Below are 19,241 nucleotides of genomic sequence, written 5' to 3'. Positions count from 1 at the left end.
TAAACGGAATCGACGAATAATTCAATTTTCTATCAACTTACAGGAGTTTGCAGTAATATCTTGCCCTAATGCCGCTATCCGCTATGAAACTCTACTTTAAGCAAATCGACACATCTCTACTCACCAAGATACCCGGGAAACCCGGAGAAGGCCCAACACTGCCCAGGCTGCATGGTGGGCGAAATGACGGTCCTCGGTGTGTTGGTCGGATACCACAGTGGAATCCCAAATATCGAAATCTGCGCCGAGTGCGTCTGATAGCTTTCCGTACACCTGGTGGACAGAATTTGCCCACCGGCGGACTCAAGCGCGTAATCTACTAGTCCCGTTTTATCCGCATCGTAGATACGGAGAGCATCCCGGACAATCCTTCGCACGTGGTCTTCCGTAATACCACCACCACTCCCACCATTCTCGGACGGTATTCCGCCAGCTTTTGCATCAATGTTTACCTCATTCTTAAACGACTGAATCGAGGCAAGAACTTCTGTCTGTATCTTTTCACTTATGTCCTTCATCAACGTTACAGCGGACCTTTCCATCTCTTGCTGAATCAAAGCGCTGACCCCCTCCTGATACTCTTTCAGACGACTCTCCAGATAGTCCTTCGCTACGAATAGATTGCTGATCCAGGTTTTAAGATCCTCGTCGGTGAAATCTTCCTGCACATTCAGCCCAAGAATAGTAATAATATTCTTCTTGATAATAGTATTCAGTCCAGCGAACTGCTCCTGCTGCGCAGCAGCTAAGCGCTCGTCGATACTAGCCAGTAACCGAACATACTTTTCATCATTTTCGATCCGATAACTGTGAACCTGATCGGCAATCCTGTCCTGATTTTCCCTGAGCGATTTCAAATTGTCCTCCACCATCAAACTGCTAGCGAGAAGTTTCTCCGTGAAATGTGTTTTGATTTCGGTGATTTCATTTTTCAAATTCTCAATCAAAGCTGCTTGACTTTCATGTTGTTTTTTAGAATCTTTCGTCTGTAATAGAACTCTAGAATCTATCAACTCCACAAGTCTGCTTGAGGATAAAATCTTCAGAAGAACTTCCTCCAACTGTTGATCACTGATTACAAAATTATTATTCGTAATGCTGATTTCCTGCTTGATTAATCTTTGCAACTCAACTAGCGTTTCCTTAGATACTTCCACTGTCGCTTCTCGTTTAGTACGGTCATCTTTTTCTGCTGTATCTCGACTGAACACATTCGGGTAGCTAGCGAGCAACTCAATCCTCACTTTCTCGGCAACATGATCCACATCGTCCTGGCTTAGTTTGTAGTTGTACTCCCTCAGGTTCTGTTGTACCATATTGGCAATGTGTAGCGTCACTTCCGGACTTAGTCTTTGCTTTGCCTGCGCTTCACGTTGTTCCTTTTGCAAATACTTTTCCGTCAGCAGCCCCTCAATGTACGCATCGATGTGCTGCATCAGACTGTCATACTCTTCCCTGCTAAGAGTATTTTGCAAATTGCTTCGCAGTTTCTCGTACTGTGATCCAGATCCAGAAAAGGTCCAGAAGCTGAAGCTGAAGGAAGGTAGTAGCGATCGCCAGGAGAAACTGGACTCTCGCCAGTCTAGCTTCTGGAACAGATTGGCTTTGAAGCGGTCAAAATCTTCACCGCTCATTGATGGTAGGACGTTGGATAGCGAGGACAGGGCAAATGAGGCACGTTTCGATGCCGGCAGGACGATGGTTTGGTCTTCATCCGCCAGGAGGTAGGCTGTGGGCGATGAAAGAAAGAACATGTTTGAAAGTTTGTGAAATTTAAGATACGTTTGGATAGAACGAGTAGGACATTATCTACTAGCAGGGTAGAGCTTGATTATCCCTCCGGAAGTCGCGCTAATGGCTTACTGAACGAGCAGCCGCGGCTTCGCTAGGTTTTCAGAGCAGCGTGCAGTCAGTGCACTAGCGCGACTGCCACAGGGTTATATAAAGGTTTTTAGAGTAATTGTCAATCCCCAGAAAATTTAGCATTATGCTAATAGAAACACAAATTGATACCCATTTTAAATGGGCCGCTGAATATCTGTATAAAGAGTTGAAATATCGACGAAGAGATTGTAATGGAATTGCGTGTTAGAGGAAATTGGCTCCCACTGTATCTGCAGAGGGTGGCTAATGTGAAACGAATCGAGATCGAGTCTCAGCGTATTGTGATAAAGATTTGTGCAGAAGCCAATGTGGCGAAGTTGATGCTGAGTAACGTGTGCCCAATATGTACGTCTTCAGACCAATGACTACGAGAATGCATTTCCTTGCATTCTTATCATTAGCGACAATGCTCAAGTGACTGCCATACACAAAATACGAGAAAGGCAGCCTGTACAACTGATTTCGACGAGGTTGCGACTCGGGTGGACTGTGTACGGGAAACAAGACACATATTTGAATCGTGCCCGCAGCTTTCAGATCTGCAAGTGCCAGATCACTGCAAGATCTCGTTAAACAGTTCTTTTTAGTGAGGCTGTAGGATATCAAGAGAAGTAAAACATACGAACTACAGAAAACGACGGAGCGTGTCGGGCAGCGGTTCAAGATAAGACTAATGTGAAGAGATGAATGCTTGAAGTTTCTTGATAGTTATCCGAAGGAAATCGACGGTTGCAGTGCTTGGAACGACGAATTTAGAAAGACTCAGGGATTGGCAGGAGCATTGGTACGGACGAATCGCTCTCTACGCAGATTTAAAAGAGATATTCCTCCAAGTTAAAATTCGACGGAAAGATCGTGTTCAACGGACCTTTTAGCAGAATGCCCCAAGTGTGGAACCGACAGTGTATGTGATGGATAGCACTTTGGGACTGCGTGTTTACCATGTCCAGCGCAACATATCACGAACGGGAATGGAGAAGAACTTGCCTGAGATTTACTGGTTGTTGATGCCACAACTTTGAAACATTATGTCGACGATTATTTGGACAGTTCAGACAACGTGGAGGAAGCGGTGAAAATAGCGATATATACTGGGCTCGTCCACGCCCTTGGTGGGTTCCACCTGCACAACTGGTTGTCAGATTCCAAAAAGGCTATCGAGCGGATCGAAGAGGGCGAGTCAGTTTCGTAGACATGCGCCAACTGGACAAAAACAGTTCCATGGAATGCAAGCTAGATATATACAGGAGATCTGAAGAAGACGTCTTCACGTTCCCCACGACAGTAACGATTGAGACGGCTCACCCAACACCACGTAGCAGGTCGTAGCCAAAACCAAATGGGACCAGCAGTTACCGTTAAAACTGAAAGAGAACACAGAGACACGTTTGACGGCCTTGTTCCCACACATGGACCAGATACGCATTTCTCGCTACTACTTTTCAGAATATTCGATCAAGGTGGTCATGATTCTACCTCTACATATATTCTTCGACCCTAGCGAGGAAACGTACGCGAGCGGTGGCGTACGTTCACCGATACCGAAAGCTAGAAACGAATCGTTACCAGAGCCGTAGCGTGGTCTTCTGGCGCCCTTGGTGGAGTCTTAGTTTTGCGCCCCATTGATGTTTACTGTGGCTTTCTTTTTCAGTTCGACTTTCAAATAATAATTTGTGTACATGGAAATGACCCACCTACTCCCTACTCTATCTCGACGCTTCATGACATTGTTTTTTGATTGCGCTCAAATTGTGCATGGAGACTTTTTTCGAGGTACCAATGCTTTTGAGGTGTGCCCGATTTTCAGGAAGACAATAAATACTCTACAGTATATTACGTGTATATTGACACAAATGATCCTAAAATGGCTGTCAAACAAGATTCATCGCCGCTTCCATTTAAAATCAAACATATTAAACTGGTTTTGACCGTATCCGATCTTCTTTCGGATCAAAGAAATATTCAGCTATTCCAGATATCTCGAAAGTTCGCCTAGATAAGCTCAGGATTGTGATATTTTGTCTAAGGCAAACAAATGACGCTACTGGCGACAAAATTTCATGACGAACTAACGCGTTTACATGTCCGCTCACAAAGTTGAGATCGATGCTGTAGTTATCGATTCGAACTTGGCATGCGTGGATCTACTGAAGGACGATACTGTCTGTTTCCATGACACCTTGCTCCAGTGAGCGAAGATTTTGAGTGACAATCGCACCGGACCTTCAAACTAGTGTCGGGTGACCTTTTGGCGAGACTGCTTCGCGTCTTATTCGACAAGGATCGTTTGCATGATTGGTTGTTTGTGCCGAGCATTATGCATGCATTATTGAGTCTTCGTAACATTTTTTTGAAAGGTCGCTAAATATACCAGCAAGAAAAAGTTTTGCCACAAATCCGCAGTAAACAGCACCTGGTCATTTCTATTTATTATTTTATTTTTTTAATTGTTTTATGTGGAGCAGGGAAAAGCCCCTTGGAGCTAGGTTTCATTTAAACCCTTTCTCCTGCAGGCATAAAACCTCCTCATCTTTAACTATAACTAAAATAGGGACAAAAGCTACCTTGACAAGGAATTAACGAACAATCGCTTAGTGACGGTACGGGAAAGATGAAATTCGAAGACGTGGGAATGAACGGCACATACTGGCGAACGGCTCATAATTGGTTCTGGCAATAGGAAGACGAAAGAATGGATGGGATCGAAGGCTACCGATAACTGAAGATCAGGACAGTCGTTTCGTGATTGAAGAAGATCTGCTTTGGAAACATCCAGATAGGAGATCGAGATCGATGAGCCTGCAGTGATCAGAGCAGGACGAGAGATTTAGAGGATATCTCCATGGAAATCGCCGAAGTGTGAATCGGACAATCGTTTTGGTAATAAGGTGCCCAAACAACTGCTGCATATTCAAGCGTAGAGCGAACCTAAGCACACTATAACGCTTTTGTGTGTGTATAACAGTGTACATCAACTAATTCTCTTGTAACACGAAAAATAAATGCTAAAAGTTTGGAAGCTTTAGAAATTCTTTAAAATTCTGTTTTGAATCTACCGGAACTCCCAAGTCCTTCACGGACGATTCACGTTGAAGAACACTCTGAGAAATATTGTAGTCGAATTTGATCATGGAATGTTTGCGGGTGAAAGAGATGACTGAGCATTTAGCAGCATTCAGTTGCATCCTGTTACAATGACGTCAATTTATGAATATATCGAACTGGGACTGTAACAATTCAGCATCGGTGAATGTTTTAACAAGGTGGAATAGTTTAAAGTCGTCGCCAAATGATAACTTCACACATTTTATCGAGAGATTCAAGTCGTTGAGTTAGAGCAATAATATGAAAGGTCCAAGATGACTACCCTGACGAACCACAGATCTGGAAGCAAATGAAGAGGTCGTGCACTCTCCAATTTTTACAACCATTTCTCGTCCAGATTGATAGGAGTGAAGCCAATCCAAAAAAGAGCCGCCGAATCCAAGCCTGTCTAGTTTAGAAACAGTTATGTGGTGGTTGATCTTGTCGTAGGCTGCCGGAAAGTCGATGTATATGGTGTCTACTTGTAGTCTTGCATGCAAGGAACGGATGATGAAGGATGTGTATGGTATTAAGTTAGTAGAAAGTGATCGTTTAGGCATGAAACCGTGTTGGGTCTCGGATATGTAATCGGAGTAGTTATGGGTGATGAAATCCAAAACAATCTTTTCAAATAACTTAGATACTGTGCATAAAGAAGCTATTCCAAACTCAGAAGAAACAAGGAGTTTCCAACGCTTCCAGGAACATCAAAAACCATGTGACATTTCAACCAGAGATTCAACTTAGTGCAGAATTGGTTAGACCTAGGTTGGAAACCGGCAACTTTGTGATATTACGGATCTTCTCCCGGTGTCGAGGAGACTTAAATTTTCATGGTATGGCATGGGGTTATCTTCTGGATGATAATTGATCTAGCTTACTCTACGATCTTTGCGACAGTTTTAATAAGGCGGCTTGCTTTACTGACCATGACCACATTTCCGTTCCCCTTGTTCCAATGAATCTGAGAAAACGAGCGGAAAAAGTTTGCAACATTTTTCGCAATTTTTGTTGAAATTTGAAGTCTTTGTCTTGTTTGTTGTTTATTCTAGACTGACAGGACCGTGGCGTAGTCTTCTGACGCCTTTGGTAGTCTCAGATATGCGCCTTTCTGCTGTCTGCTTTAACTTTCTTATTCAGTTCGACTTTCAAACAATAATTTTGTGTGTACCCTGGGAATGATACTCCTATCCTGACTAATTTCATGACTTAACCTCACTTATTTTAAAAAGCAGACCAAGATTTTAACGTTCCCCTAAGGTTGGCGCTCTTGGCTACGGCTCTGAATTTGTTAGCAGCAGGACTTATCACGCAACAAAAAGTGACACTTGCGTAGTCAACCATTGTTCAAAGTGAAACCAAATATTTGTATTTGGTGAAACGTATCCCGATGAAGTGGCTATCCTGCGAAAAAGAAAGATTATCAAAAGACGAGGGAAGGAAGGAACTAACAGAATCAGGACACCATACATGGACGAGGCTGAAGTTATCCCATCAGATTCTAGGATCCCCGCAATCAACGTATACGGTACTAGATTTTCGATAGTTCTGTCTACGGAGCGCGGACCATATTGAGCTGGGGGCGAACGTAGTAAGAACCAGGCGCACCCAATGCTGTTAGAGCAGAAGAAGGATACATTGATCGCTCGAAATCGTGGTGGAAGCGGTGAGAGAAGCTAACGTGAGAGCTTTAATTCAAGAAGCGGTGGTCGAGTGCAGGAATCTGGAGGCGATAACAACGGAAGACGAAGTGAGGAGCGCACTAAGAGTAATGTAACCTGGAGAAAGAACAGATGTCAATCAGGTTGAGGAAGGCGTATCATGCGACCACTATTCAGGTTAACTTTTGTGGCTGCCCCAGTTTGCTCTACATGTTACAAATTGCCCGAATCCAATGTAGTTGGAAGCGAGTTGTTTGTTTGTCCACATGTGTCGTCCCAACCGGGTAGTACATTATTAAGAATGGCTATCCCTTCGAAGAAATACTACTGCACAATGGCAGAAAATATGTTCCGAGCTCTCGGGCTCATAGTTACAGAATCAACAAATGTCATCTTAACTTTTGCCAATTTTTGCCTTTCTCAATAGAAAGGTGTTGCAATTGCTCTGAAAACCGACTTTTTAATGGAGGCCCGGAGGGCCGAGTGACATATACCATTCGATTCAGTTCGTCGAGTTCGGCAAATGTCTGCGTGTATGTATGTGTGTGTGTATGTGCGTCTGTGTGTGTGTATGCGAACACAATCTCACTCACTTTTCTCAGAGATGGCTGCACCGATTTTCACAAACTTAGTCCCAAATGAAAGATGCAACGTTCCCATAGGCAGCTATTGAATTTCTAATGGATCCGACTTCCGGTTCCAGAATTACAGGGTGATGAGTATGATCACGCAGAAAATGTCGATGTTAATAAATTCTGCAATGAATGTATAATGGTGAAATTTTTTCCAAAATGTGACCACAACTGTTTCGATTTGTAGTACTAGGTCACTAACAGCCATTCAAAGTTTCTTTGGTCACATTGGTCACCATCATCGGTTCTGGAAGCCCCGGCAGCAGTATCCAAATTCAGAATAACAGTCACATCGGTTTCTCGGAGATGGCTAGACCGAATCAACCAAACTTAGTCTCAAATGAAAGATGTTGCGTCCCCGTAAATGGCTATTAAATTTTATCCCGAACCGACTTCCGGTTCCGGAGTTAGGGTTGTGGCGCGCGATCACATAGCAAATTGTGATTCAAACCGATACTCCGATGAAAGCAAAAAAGGTATAAATTTCGCTAAAATGTCTCTCAAACAACTTAAATTTGCAGTTCTAGGTCACCGACGGCCAAACAAACTTTCGTTGACTACATTGACCACCATAGACGGTTCCGGAGGTGCCCGGGAAAAGCGGCCATCTTTCAAAACTAGCAAACTCATATCAGTTTCTCGGAAATGGTTGGGCCGATTTTCACAAACTTAGGCCCAAATGATAGCTATATTATCCCCACAGATGTCTGTAAAATTTCGCACGGATAGCTTATATGGTTCCGGAAATATAGACTGAACCGTCCGGTCACATATGAAAGCCGGAACTCATTTTTTTTCAAAGGGGGGAGACCCCATGAAATTTCAGAAATCGAATTCGTATTTTTGATGCCAAACATCTTTAAAATGCATGAAACGTCGAGACTTTCTGTTATCACGATTTTTTTTATAAGAATCGACTTTTTGGGACTTTGCCGGTTTTACACCTTTTTTCAGTTCAATATTACCGTGCCTGTTTTTTCTTTTACAAATTTGTCATGTCATGTATAATAATAAAATGTAATATTTGCATTTGAAAACTTTTAATGAATATAAACAACGTAAACATTCTCGTGTTCATGATTGAGAAAGGCACAATTGCAATTAAAACAGGTTTTTTCAGATGGTACTTAGCAGGACAATGTCCCGTAAATAAACCTGTGATTATACGTAAATCTTTACGTTTTAGATCCACTAGTTTTTTGGCTCTCGTTGTATCTGGATGGATGAATTTCTTAGCTTGTCGAGCACCTTTTACGTAACGCCAGTCGTTTAGTAGTTGGTCTCTTGCCCAAGCCGAAAGTTCTAGCATGTTTGATGAACCACGCCTGGCTGATTCGTCGGCCATTTCGTTATCATCGATTCCTTGAGCTTGAGCTTAAGCTTGTGCGACCACCCCTGGCTGCTACTCCGTTATCGATCTGGACTAGCTGAAGTTGCTTGGGAGTAGCGAAACATCTTTCAATGTGCATCTCCTGGTAATCCTAAAGTGTTATTGATCAATACCGGTATCGGCCAGGATCGAGCATAGATCGCGGAAGAGAAAGGGAAGGAATGATTAGTCCGATACTTTTGCTAGAAGCCGTATATACTACTGAGCACTCCACAAGTATCACGAGAGGATGATATTTGTTAGTAAGTATAGAAGTTGGATTTTACTTCTTTGTTACCGACGCCAGAGAGGTGACTCCACTCTATCTGGACCAGATATCATGGACCGGGGACCAACGGCTTTACTTCCCTTCCGACGTGACGTGACCACAGATTTTATCATCTCAGAAAAATCGCAACGACCTCGACTGAAATTGAACCCAGGGCCAACTGGAATGAGTGGCGGTCACGTTTACCACTCAACCACCGGCTCCTTAGTGGCCAGGTACCGAGAATATCATTACTTTATTAGGAGTTGCCAATAGTTGTAAAAATGTGATGCTCTCCCAAACCAGTTTGGACTCACATTTTGACGACCTTAATACCATCAGTGCTGCTTGGCGGTCTGAAAAGATTGCGATTTTTGCATGTCTGTAATTTCGTTTCCTACACACCTCCGAGCAGGTGAATATTGCGTATACCTAAGCCGACCAACTGTAGGCTAGGAAAAATTCTTAGACTGTTTAGTATTTTTCTTGTTTACTATATTTTTTGGAATTTTTAACAATGATTTTAGGGGTTGGTATAGCGTAGTTGGTAAATCGATTGGTTCGATTGCCAATCCCGCACACAAGGTTACAGTTTTTTTACCACGAAAAAATGACAAATGACCCTAATGTTAAAACCCTAATGTTAAAACCTCTATGACCTGTGTGAGTGTCCTGATCGGTTTCCTCCATGAACATTAGTTATTTAATTTGCAGTTATAATTTATGGAACCAAACTATATTTAGTTTACCATCAAAGTCTAGTTCGACCATTCGAAACATCAATCCAGAAAAAAAATATCTTCTTTTTAACATTCTTCATGTTAAGTTCACAACGAACTGAATTTCTTTGCGATGCAGGTAGGTTCTTTGAAATTATATGGGTTTCTGTAGAAAATTAGATACTCCGATCGAAATGAACTTACGAAATTATACAGACTGTTATGTTGCTCAGCACATTCGATTCAAAATAATTAGGTTTCGAATTTAAATATTCATGACCATCCAATCCCGGGATTATGAACTTTGATTAGAATCTTAGAGTACAAATCGAGAAATTAAAAGTAAAATGGTTATGCGTTTCGATTTCATCTCATCAGTAAATGCACGGTTGGATCTTTCTTCTTTCTTCGTCCCAACTGAGAACTCGGCTTTTGATTTGAAGTTGCACACAGTTTTAACGGTTTTGCAGTTGCCGTTATTGCCTGAACAAGTGTCACAAAGTTGGCAACCATTTGGGGATCAGGCGACGGTATTGAAGACTGTGTATTGGTATTAATTGTCAGAGATGAGTTTTCTTAACGACTGCTGTTACGGTTTATGATAGTGAGCCGTTTCATCATAGAATGTGGAGGTAGGAATCTGTCATTGACAACTGCAAAGTGTTGATTATAAAATAATACTGTTGTGTTTTGTATTGACGGATCAGGTAGAAAGGACGCAATTTTACCGTGTAATCACCATTTAAATATCTAGGCATAATTTGTTTTTTCATGTATCCTTTGTAACGATTCCACTTTTCTGTACAGCGATAATTTTAAAGACCGTATCACGCGCAAAATATCTAAAATTATCATTATTAAATGCCTGGTATGATGGCATCTGTGAATTGTGAATTTTTCAAAAAATTAAAAAATTTTATTAAAAACTAAAACTCAAAAAAAAAATTTTTTTAAAAAAGCTTTATTTATTGGCAACGAAAGTCTGAAGAGAATGAAAATATATTTAATGCGGTTGCATCGCGGAGAAGTAATTGGTAAAAATGTTTTTCTTGCAACTGCTTTAAACATGTTCCTAAATTTCATACTAACTGGCAGACAAAAACCTAATTTTATTACAGAATGCGATTCTCATAGATATTTTAAATTTTGTTTTCTTTCTTTCTTTTTCGAGAGTTTGCTACTGGAGCTGTAGAGCTGAGTTCACGGAAGGGCTCCCCATCAGAATCACTCATTACTGCTACAGTCCAATTGCAGCAGGCCATGATTCTGATTGTGATATCGACTGTACGATTCAGTTATGCAGGGGTATGAACTTTACGATCGCGTTGGAATGAGCGTTTATTTTTGTGCGCTTGATACCGCGTTAATCGGATTAGAAGTGCTGTAGGGGTCACAAAATCATTGGGGGCGTTTTTGTGTTTATGAAATCTTGGGCGTAGTTGTGCGTAGATGATCGCGATTGTATGTTCGTCTTTGTGTACCATCGCGAAGGGCTCGGGCGTTTGTATGTTATTGTGTTCGATTGCGTGGGCATTTGTTTGTCGCGTAGATGTTTGTGTGCCGCGTGTCACTTCGCATGCTTTAATTCGATTTTAAAACCGGGTGTCCATTTGCATATTCGCGTGTGTTCTTAGATGATCGCACGTACCGTGAATATAATGCTTAATTTTCAGTTTATGGTTCAGATGCTAGAAGAGAGTGAGTTCTCTATCACTATCAGCTCTATCACTAGAGTTCCCGGTCATGTCGCCATGGAACGTATTGTCTAGTAGATATGAGCGTCATTTTTTCTGATTAGTCCAGCTGAGGGACTAGGTACGGCTGGGGAAGAATTCCGGATGTAACCAATTCATGATCGCGCGAACACAAGCGTACAGGCTCATTCATCAGACCGCGTTTATAAATTTTTAAGTGCTAGAACGTTCACTTAGTCACCGGAATGTTATCCTGTTGGCAAGATCGTAAGCGTAGGTATGCGTGGATGATCGCGAGGGGCTCAAGTGTTTGTATGTGAACGTGTTGGTCGCGTGTGCTAGCGTGTATGTAACTTCTCGTGTATAAATTCGATTTTATAACCATGTGGCTAGTCGCATATTTGCGTGTATTCTTGAATGATCGCGCGCGGATCCTGAATCTGATACTTAATTTGCAATTGATGGTTCATATCCTAGAAGAGAGTGAGTTCTCCCATATCACTAAAGTTTCCGGTTATGGCCACGTAATATAAAATCATCCCTATAACTAAAATAGAAGTAACAGATACAAACGAGCCTGATATATAACACAATTTCTATTATGCCGCTATTCTATTATGTACCGCTGAGGATAAATTCATCTGCTGAGAATTTGGGTTGCAACCTGGTTTTTTTCCCAAATCATTTTAACCCGGCCGAAACCTGCTTTTTTCGTTTGATCGACTTTAGAATGTTTGTTTAGCGTTTTTTAAGAATCTTGCATTCAGATTTGAGCGACCGAAAATTAAAGTCGTAAGCATAGAACATGCTTTGTAAAACCCACTTTAACTATCTTAAAAAGTAAAAATCGTATATAAACATCAAGCATTCCGGACAGAGATCCTTCAGCATGAGAATCGCTTAGAAAGTTCTCACTCGAAAAAATTGGCAAGAAACCTCCAGCATAATTGGCTTGTAGCTAAATCCGTATAACGTTACATTCAAGATTGAAAGTCGGATGAAGAAGATTCCTTTGTAAGAACCTAATATATTTATTAGGGTTTTATGAAGCATATTCTGTTCTTACGACATTTATTTTCGGTCACTCATTTAGTCCGCAGCCAAAAATTTCAGCTCGTTTTATATAATACATCGAACAATAGTCATAGTTACCCTAATAATAATCAGAATAATCATGTGACGCCCAAGCAACTTTTATCCTGCTTGTTACTCATTTTAGAAGTTGTTTCACTTTTATCGAAGTTAGATAATTTTTCACACAAAATTTACTAAATACCTACTTCATTCGGTGGAAAGTAAAAATGAGTAATGTTTCAAGGTTTCAGTCACCGTTCATGAATGTTGTCGTTTTTTAGTTGATATTTTTCGGTGAAAATTCATTTAAAAACACAGTTTACCGTTAACGTTTCAGCCTACTTTTTTATTTCCTTTCAGCCATCCTCAGAACTTTACAATAAGAAAAACAAAATAAAAATAGCGATAAAATTTAAAAAAAAATGCATTTGAATTTGAAATTATCTTACTTCTTGCCCAAGCGCGTCTTGCCACCGCTGGGGGAAAATCAAATTTTAACTGATTCTACATGTACTTCTCTCACTGGTGGCGACTCTCTTCTTTCTCACCAGTGCCGTTGCGCGTCGATCGTAGCTTATTAAGAAGACCGTTGTATGTGCAGGCGAAGCTGGCGGCGTCGACGCGCAACGGCACTGGTGAGAAAGAAGAGAGACGCCACCAGTGAGAGAAGTACATGTAGAATCAGTTAAAATTTGATTTTCCCCCAGCGGCGGCAAGACGCGCTTGGGCAAGAAGTAAGATAATTTCAAATTCAAATGTATTTTTTTTTTTAAATTTTATCGCTATTTTTATTTTGTTTTTCTTATTGTAAAGTTCTGAGGATGGCTGAAAGGAAATAAAAAAGTAGGCTGAAACGTTAACGGTAAACTCTTGAGCGTTTTTTCAAAACGTCATATCTGCAATGAGTTACTCTCTTTGTTTACTTTCTCTTTCGATTTTTACGGCGTCACTATAACACTTTTCACTTATTTTACAGTACAAATCGAAAGACGGTGGTTTTAACTAGCATATTATGCAAAGAGTTGAGGGATAAATGTTAAAATGACCGAATTATTAACAGAAGAGAAAGTAAACAAAGAGAGTAACTCATTGCAGATATGACGTTTTGAAAAAACGCTCAAGAACTGTGTTTTTAAATGAATTTTCACGGAAAAATATCAACTAAAAAAACGACAACAAAAATGAGTAATGTGCACAAAAAGACCGCTCCGCAATCAGAACTCTCACAAATTGCAATCCGAATTCTTTCGGCTGGTGGTGGATTCGCAGTAAGAAACGCAATGGACTTAGCTCAGCTTGTGTTGGAAAGCTTTTTAAATACATAATTGGTAAAGAAATGTGGGATCAGTGATCAGTGATATATCGAGAAAGACCTATCAAAATTTTCAGATTCAAATCTTAATGACAATAATGCTCATAAATCAAAAAAAATTAGGTAACAATGCATTAATTTTCTATTATTAAAACATCAAAAACTTCAAAAAACCGAAACTTTCCATTACAAAACCGTTTTAACCGGGAAAGAAACCTTGGGGTTTTCCCCAAAATTTTAGAAACCCGATTTGGTACATCACTGTACGCCATAATTTTATAAACGCACAACATTATACTACGTTCACACTGCGAGTTAAAACGTGTTTTAACGCTATCTTGATGACATTTTTCTTGTTGCTAATTATAATAACGTATTTAACTCTGTAGTGTGAACATAGTATGAACCCATTCATGCCCATGTTGTTTGTGGACAACAACAGAAGAAATTGATTACGGAATATAAAAATAAGTGTAAACGCATTTTGCACTTATATTCACTATGTTCCTTGTGTGTATCAAGCTACCCAATCAGTTTATTTGGCTGAAAATCTAACGTAAATTTAAATACTCTATTGTACTTAACAGCCTCGTTTCTGTATCTAATGTTCTTCGAGTATGATGAAATTTTTGGTTCAACCTTGCAAATGAAATTAAAGGAAAAACATGTTAATCTATGTAAATGGAAAATTTGACAGAGTTCCAGAATCCACTGCAGATTTTAATTGTATTATATCTACAGAATACAATCGAACTGCAGCGGTAATTATTTGGTTCCGAAAAAGATTAAAAATAGAAATTGTATAATATTATATCATTTTGAGATACCTTCATAGGAGGCAAATTGAGTTGAACCAAATGTGTACATCGAGCACTGTATATTTCATAACGGAAATTAATCGGGTAAATTGCGTTTCGACTTAGATGGAACGACTTGGCGGCTGCTAGATACTGATTTTCAAAATACCACCCAACTTGGGAGAACGACTTATACAACTAGTCGAGGCGGATAAAAGTTAAGTTTTTTTCTTTTATGTTAGAAAAGATCGCAAAGTTTGCTTAGTCCCACAGCTTATGTGAAAATTTACAAAAATCAAGTTTTTAGCACTCTTCTTGTTCACCGGTTTCCTTTTGCTAACAAAAATTGCATTTCTGGAACCTGCGAAACTAGTTTGCAACATGATTTAGTCTGTTTCCATTTGTGGAACATTTTTTGTTGTCCTGGGAGTACTTCCACTTCCACTGAGGTTGAAAATTCCGTGCAAATTCCGGACAAATCTGTACAAGGATTTTTTCCGGACACACGACCAAAAATCCGTACTGTCCTCCCAAATTCCGTACGGTTGGTCAGCTTACGTATACCTCTGCCTGGAAAACTGTAGGCAACTTTTCCATTGATATCGCTTCTTTAATTCTTGGTCCATAGACTGCCGTGCCAGTCAGCTCACCCATTTTAGAACCATCCGTATAGAATGATATTGTACCTTGAGGTAGTATAGAACCCCCTATATCCCATATGTGCGACGTTGAACCGATAACGCCGACAGACTGGATAGTGCAGAGATGGCAGCAATCCAAGATATGGGTGGTTTCCCTAACCAAGAGGTGGTGGATAGACTCGGTGATCGCCAGGTTCAACGGAATATTCATATGCTCCCCCAAGATGGACACCACAGCAGTACGATGCTGGACGCACTAACCAACTAACGGACTAATGCCGGTTGCTATAGAAGGAGACTTTAACGCTTGTGCCGTTGAGAGAGGCAGCAGGCTGACCAACGCAAGAGGTGACATTGTCGAAAGCCCTAGCGAAGCTGAATGTAACACTTGCAACGAAGGTTCCGCTAGCACATTCCTTGAAGACAGCTAGGAATCCATCATCGAGGTAACATTCTGAAATCCCTCGCTGATGAACATGAATTGACGAGTTAGTGAGCAGTACACACATAGCGACCACCAGGCGATCCACTACACCATTGGTCGGCCGAATTGTATTGTAACGCGGAGTAAGGACTGGCGAGCGGAAGTGAAAAATAAAAGACTTCGACAAAGACCTTTTTATGGAAAAAGCCCCAAAGCCATAAGATACGTTCAGAGAGCAGTGTAAAGTAACATTCCGGGCGACTAGAGTCGCCTTAAAGGCGAGATAGTGCTTAGTAGGTCCACCTGCTACAAAGAGGTGTGTAGAGAAATAGATGCTAACCTCTGGGGCAATGCTTACCATGACGGTGCAAATGCTGGTGACAATCGAGTCTCCAACGACGATCTCCTTATAGTAACGAAAGGGCTAAAAGTGAAGAAAGCTTCCCGTCCAGACAGTATCCCCAACGTGGCACTGAAGACCGCGATCCTGGCGTTTCCGGACATATTCAAGACAGTTCTACAGAAATGCCTGAACGAAGGCTGCTTCCCGGATAGAAACAATAGAAATCGTGGAAACCTGGATAGCTGACGTCAAGTTGCAGCTGGCTTACACCAAGATGGAGGTAATACTGGTCAGCAACCGAGAAAAAAATCCAGCGAGAGATGTCTTCTGGCGGGTGTCTCATTCTCATTACTCAGGTATGGCGTGCCGGCATGGGCTGCTGCGCTGAACTCAAAGCAGAACCGCAAGAAGTTGACCAGGAACCAGGACCACGTAGCGTTCCTCCCGGGCCCCGTGGTGGTGGAGGAACGCTACGTGGGAAGCTGAGCTGCAAGCAACCGGGCGGGTCATAGGTGGTGGATAATGCTTAATCGCGATAGCAACTAGTTGTGATTCGCGACCCGAACCAGCAGCGGGGGCTGACTGCGGGTGTGGTAGGACGAGGTAGTGGGCCCTATACGTCCTAGGCCTAAATACCACATGCCCTAAAGCAGCCCTGACAAGGCGAGTCAGCGCCGCCTTTAAATAAGCGCTTAGCCCAAATCCCTCTCCTCCCATTATCCTTCCTTCCTTCCTTCCTTCTGCGGCTGTTCGCCCATCTAAATATGGAAGCTGTTCTTCAATGTCAGCTTCTTTCACCGAACAGCCTAGATAAGCCGTGTAGTGTCGGTAGTGGTTGTTTCAACCGGCTAAGAATAACACTACGGACTACCTGTTTCAGTGGTAAAAATCTACCAAACAGGGAACCCCAATTCCATAGTGTCATGCGACCCGTGCTATGGGTAAAATTGTTGAGGGGGTTTAAAACATTCTCAATGGCGAACGGAGCCTGGGAAAAGTCGGGCGAACTCCCCAGTATGCTGCATTACGCAGCGGAACGTTCACTCTACACACCGATTTTTTTCACCGATGATCCACTTAATTTTGCCGAATTTTTGTTGGCTGGGGGTTTGCAGAGACTCTCGGCTGATGGTACTTAGGTGAAGTTTTGTTGAGTTTCGATTATCAAATTTCGATGTGTACAGATGAACCTGCCCAGAGGCCGTGTGGTATCCGGCCTAGAATTGAGCCACTGGAGTCCTGCTGCCATGTCGTAGGAGGCGACTGAAAGTAGGAGACCCTAAGTCAAGGTGTAGTTCCGTGCCGAGGACTTAATGATTGGAGGGTCTAAAATATGCCAGTCGCGCACGGAGCATTTTGGGTTTTGCCCTTGCTGTGTTATGCGAATCTCTGACACAGTGGACCATTATTTTCTTCGCAAATCGTGGGAATCAAATGATCATGTCCCATTTAAACCTGATATGGCTCGCTAAATGCGTTAACATCCCAACTCGCTTGGTGTCCTCTAGTTGTTGTGCAATTTGTGTTGGAGATGAAATGTACAGTTCTCTAATCAAAAATGGTTAGAATAGCACAAGTCAATCTCCAACATAAACGTACAGCAACTATGAATTTATCTCGACTCATGCAGGAAGGTAAAGCTTCCATAGCATTGGTTCAAGAACCGTATTTCCATAAAGGAAACTTCTATTTTGGAAAGTTACTTAACACTGCCTTCATTGCTTACAACAAGACAGGCATGACTAACCCACGTGAAATGCCTCGTGCTTGCATTCTTGCAAATAAGGCTATTGTCGCGTGTCTCATATCGGAGCTCACAACTCGCGATATCTGTGTTGTCACAGTTACATTGACTGTCGGAAACGTAGACAAAAAATATATATATTGTTCAGCATACCTACCGCATAACGAATCATCTCCTTCTGATGATTTCAAAAGCGTTGTATCATATTGTAGCAGAAATGGGCTTCCGCTCATTATCGGCAGTGATGCGAATGCTCATCACATCATTTGGGGCAGCTCAGACATCAATCTGAGAGGCTCTGAACTGATGGAGTACATAAGTAGTACAAATCTCCATATTCTGAATGTGGGAAACCGACCAACTTTTGCGAGGTCTGGGAGGGAGGAGGTGTTAGACATAACACTTTGCTCTGATAGAATTTTGCATGAACTGGGAAATTGGCAGGTTCCAAATGAAACTGAACCGTCTCTATCCGATCATAAATATATATTTTTCGAGCATTTTGATGTCACCTTCAATGTGGTGACCTATCGTAATCCTAAATCTACAAACTGGGACCTCTTTTTGGAAAACTTGGCGACTAAATTTCATGGATATTTTCCAACAATTAGTCAACTAGACGACTTAGATGACGTCGTGGATACGACAAACTCATTCATATTAGCATCCTACGAAGAAGCTTGTCCACTTCGTACTGTTAAATCGACTAGGGGAACCCCTTGGTGGAGGGCTGAGCTTGAAAGAATGAAGAAAGTTATGAGAAGAGCTTGGAATCGGCGTCAGCGTGATGACTCCAGGGCTTTCAGGTCAGCTCGTAGTGCATATAAGAAATGTCTTAGATCTGCAGAACGGGCTGGCTGGCAAAGCCTATGCACTAATGTCTCTAGTCTGAACGAGGCTAGCAGATTAAATAAAATTCTCTCCAAATCGAATGATTTTCAGATGAACTCCTTGAAAACCAGAGATGGTGTTTATGTGACGGACGAAAAAGATGTTCTTAATTGTCTCTTCGACACACACTTTCCAGGCTGTATCGATCCGGAGTTGATCAACGTTCACAGATCTCATTCTGGTGATTCGGACTCGTGGGCGTTAGCACGCACATTGGTTTCCTCTGAATCGGTCAAGTGGGCAGTTGACAGCTTTGCTCCATACAAATCACCCGGAAAAGATGGGATACTTCCCGTGCTACTGCAAAAGGGATTTGATATTCTTAAACATGTCTTGAAAAAGATTTTGCTTTCCAGTCTTGCTACCGGGTATATCCCGAAAGCATGGCGAGAAATAACTGTTAGATTTATTCCCAAAGGGGGGCGCTCAAGCTATGAAGAAGCCAAGAGTTTTAGGCCAATCAGCTTAAGTTCTTTTCTTCTGAAAGCTTTGGAACGGATAATCGATCATCACATCAGGAACGTTAGTTTAGTTGAATATCCACTGCACAAAATGCAACATGCATATCAGTGTGGGAAATCCACGATCACTCTGCTTCACGATGTTGTTTACAACATTGAGAAAGCCTTCTCGCTCAAGCAATCTAGCTTGGGTGTATTCCTAGATATTGAGGGTGCTTTTGACAATGTGTCCTTCCAGTCTAT

General features: G+C 41.7%; 1 protein-coding gene across 1 annotated transcript in view; it reads right to left on the bottom strand.

Annotated features, from left to right (window-relative positions):
- Window positions 1-19,241, bottom strand: part of LOC131694171 (klaroid protein-like) — a 45,680-nt gene that overhangs the window by 12,518 nt on the left and 13,921 nt on the right. Inside the window, exon 5 of the mRNA XM_058982649.1 lies at window positions 125-1,729. Coding sequence (XP_058838632.1) covers window positions 125-1,729 — 1,605 coding nt within the window. The remainder of the gene's footprint in view (window positions 1-124; window positions 1,730-19,241) is intronic.

This window comes from Topomyia yanbarensis, chromosome 3 (assembly GCF_030247195.1).
Source record: "Topomyia yanbarensis strain Yona2022 chromosome 3, ASM3024719v1, whole genome shotgun sequence".
NCBI classification, from domain to species: Eukaryota; Metazoa; Arthropoda; class Insecta; order Diptera; family Culicidae; genus Topomyia; species Topomyia yanbarensis.
Note: the sequence above shows the minus strand (reverse complement) of the source record. Positions and strands in the feature narration are given on the sequence as shown.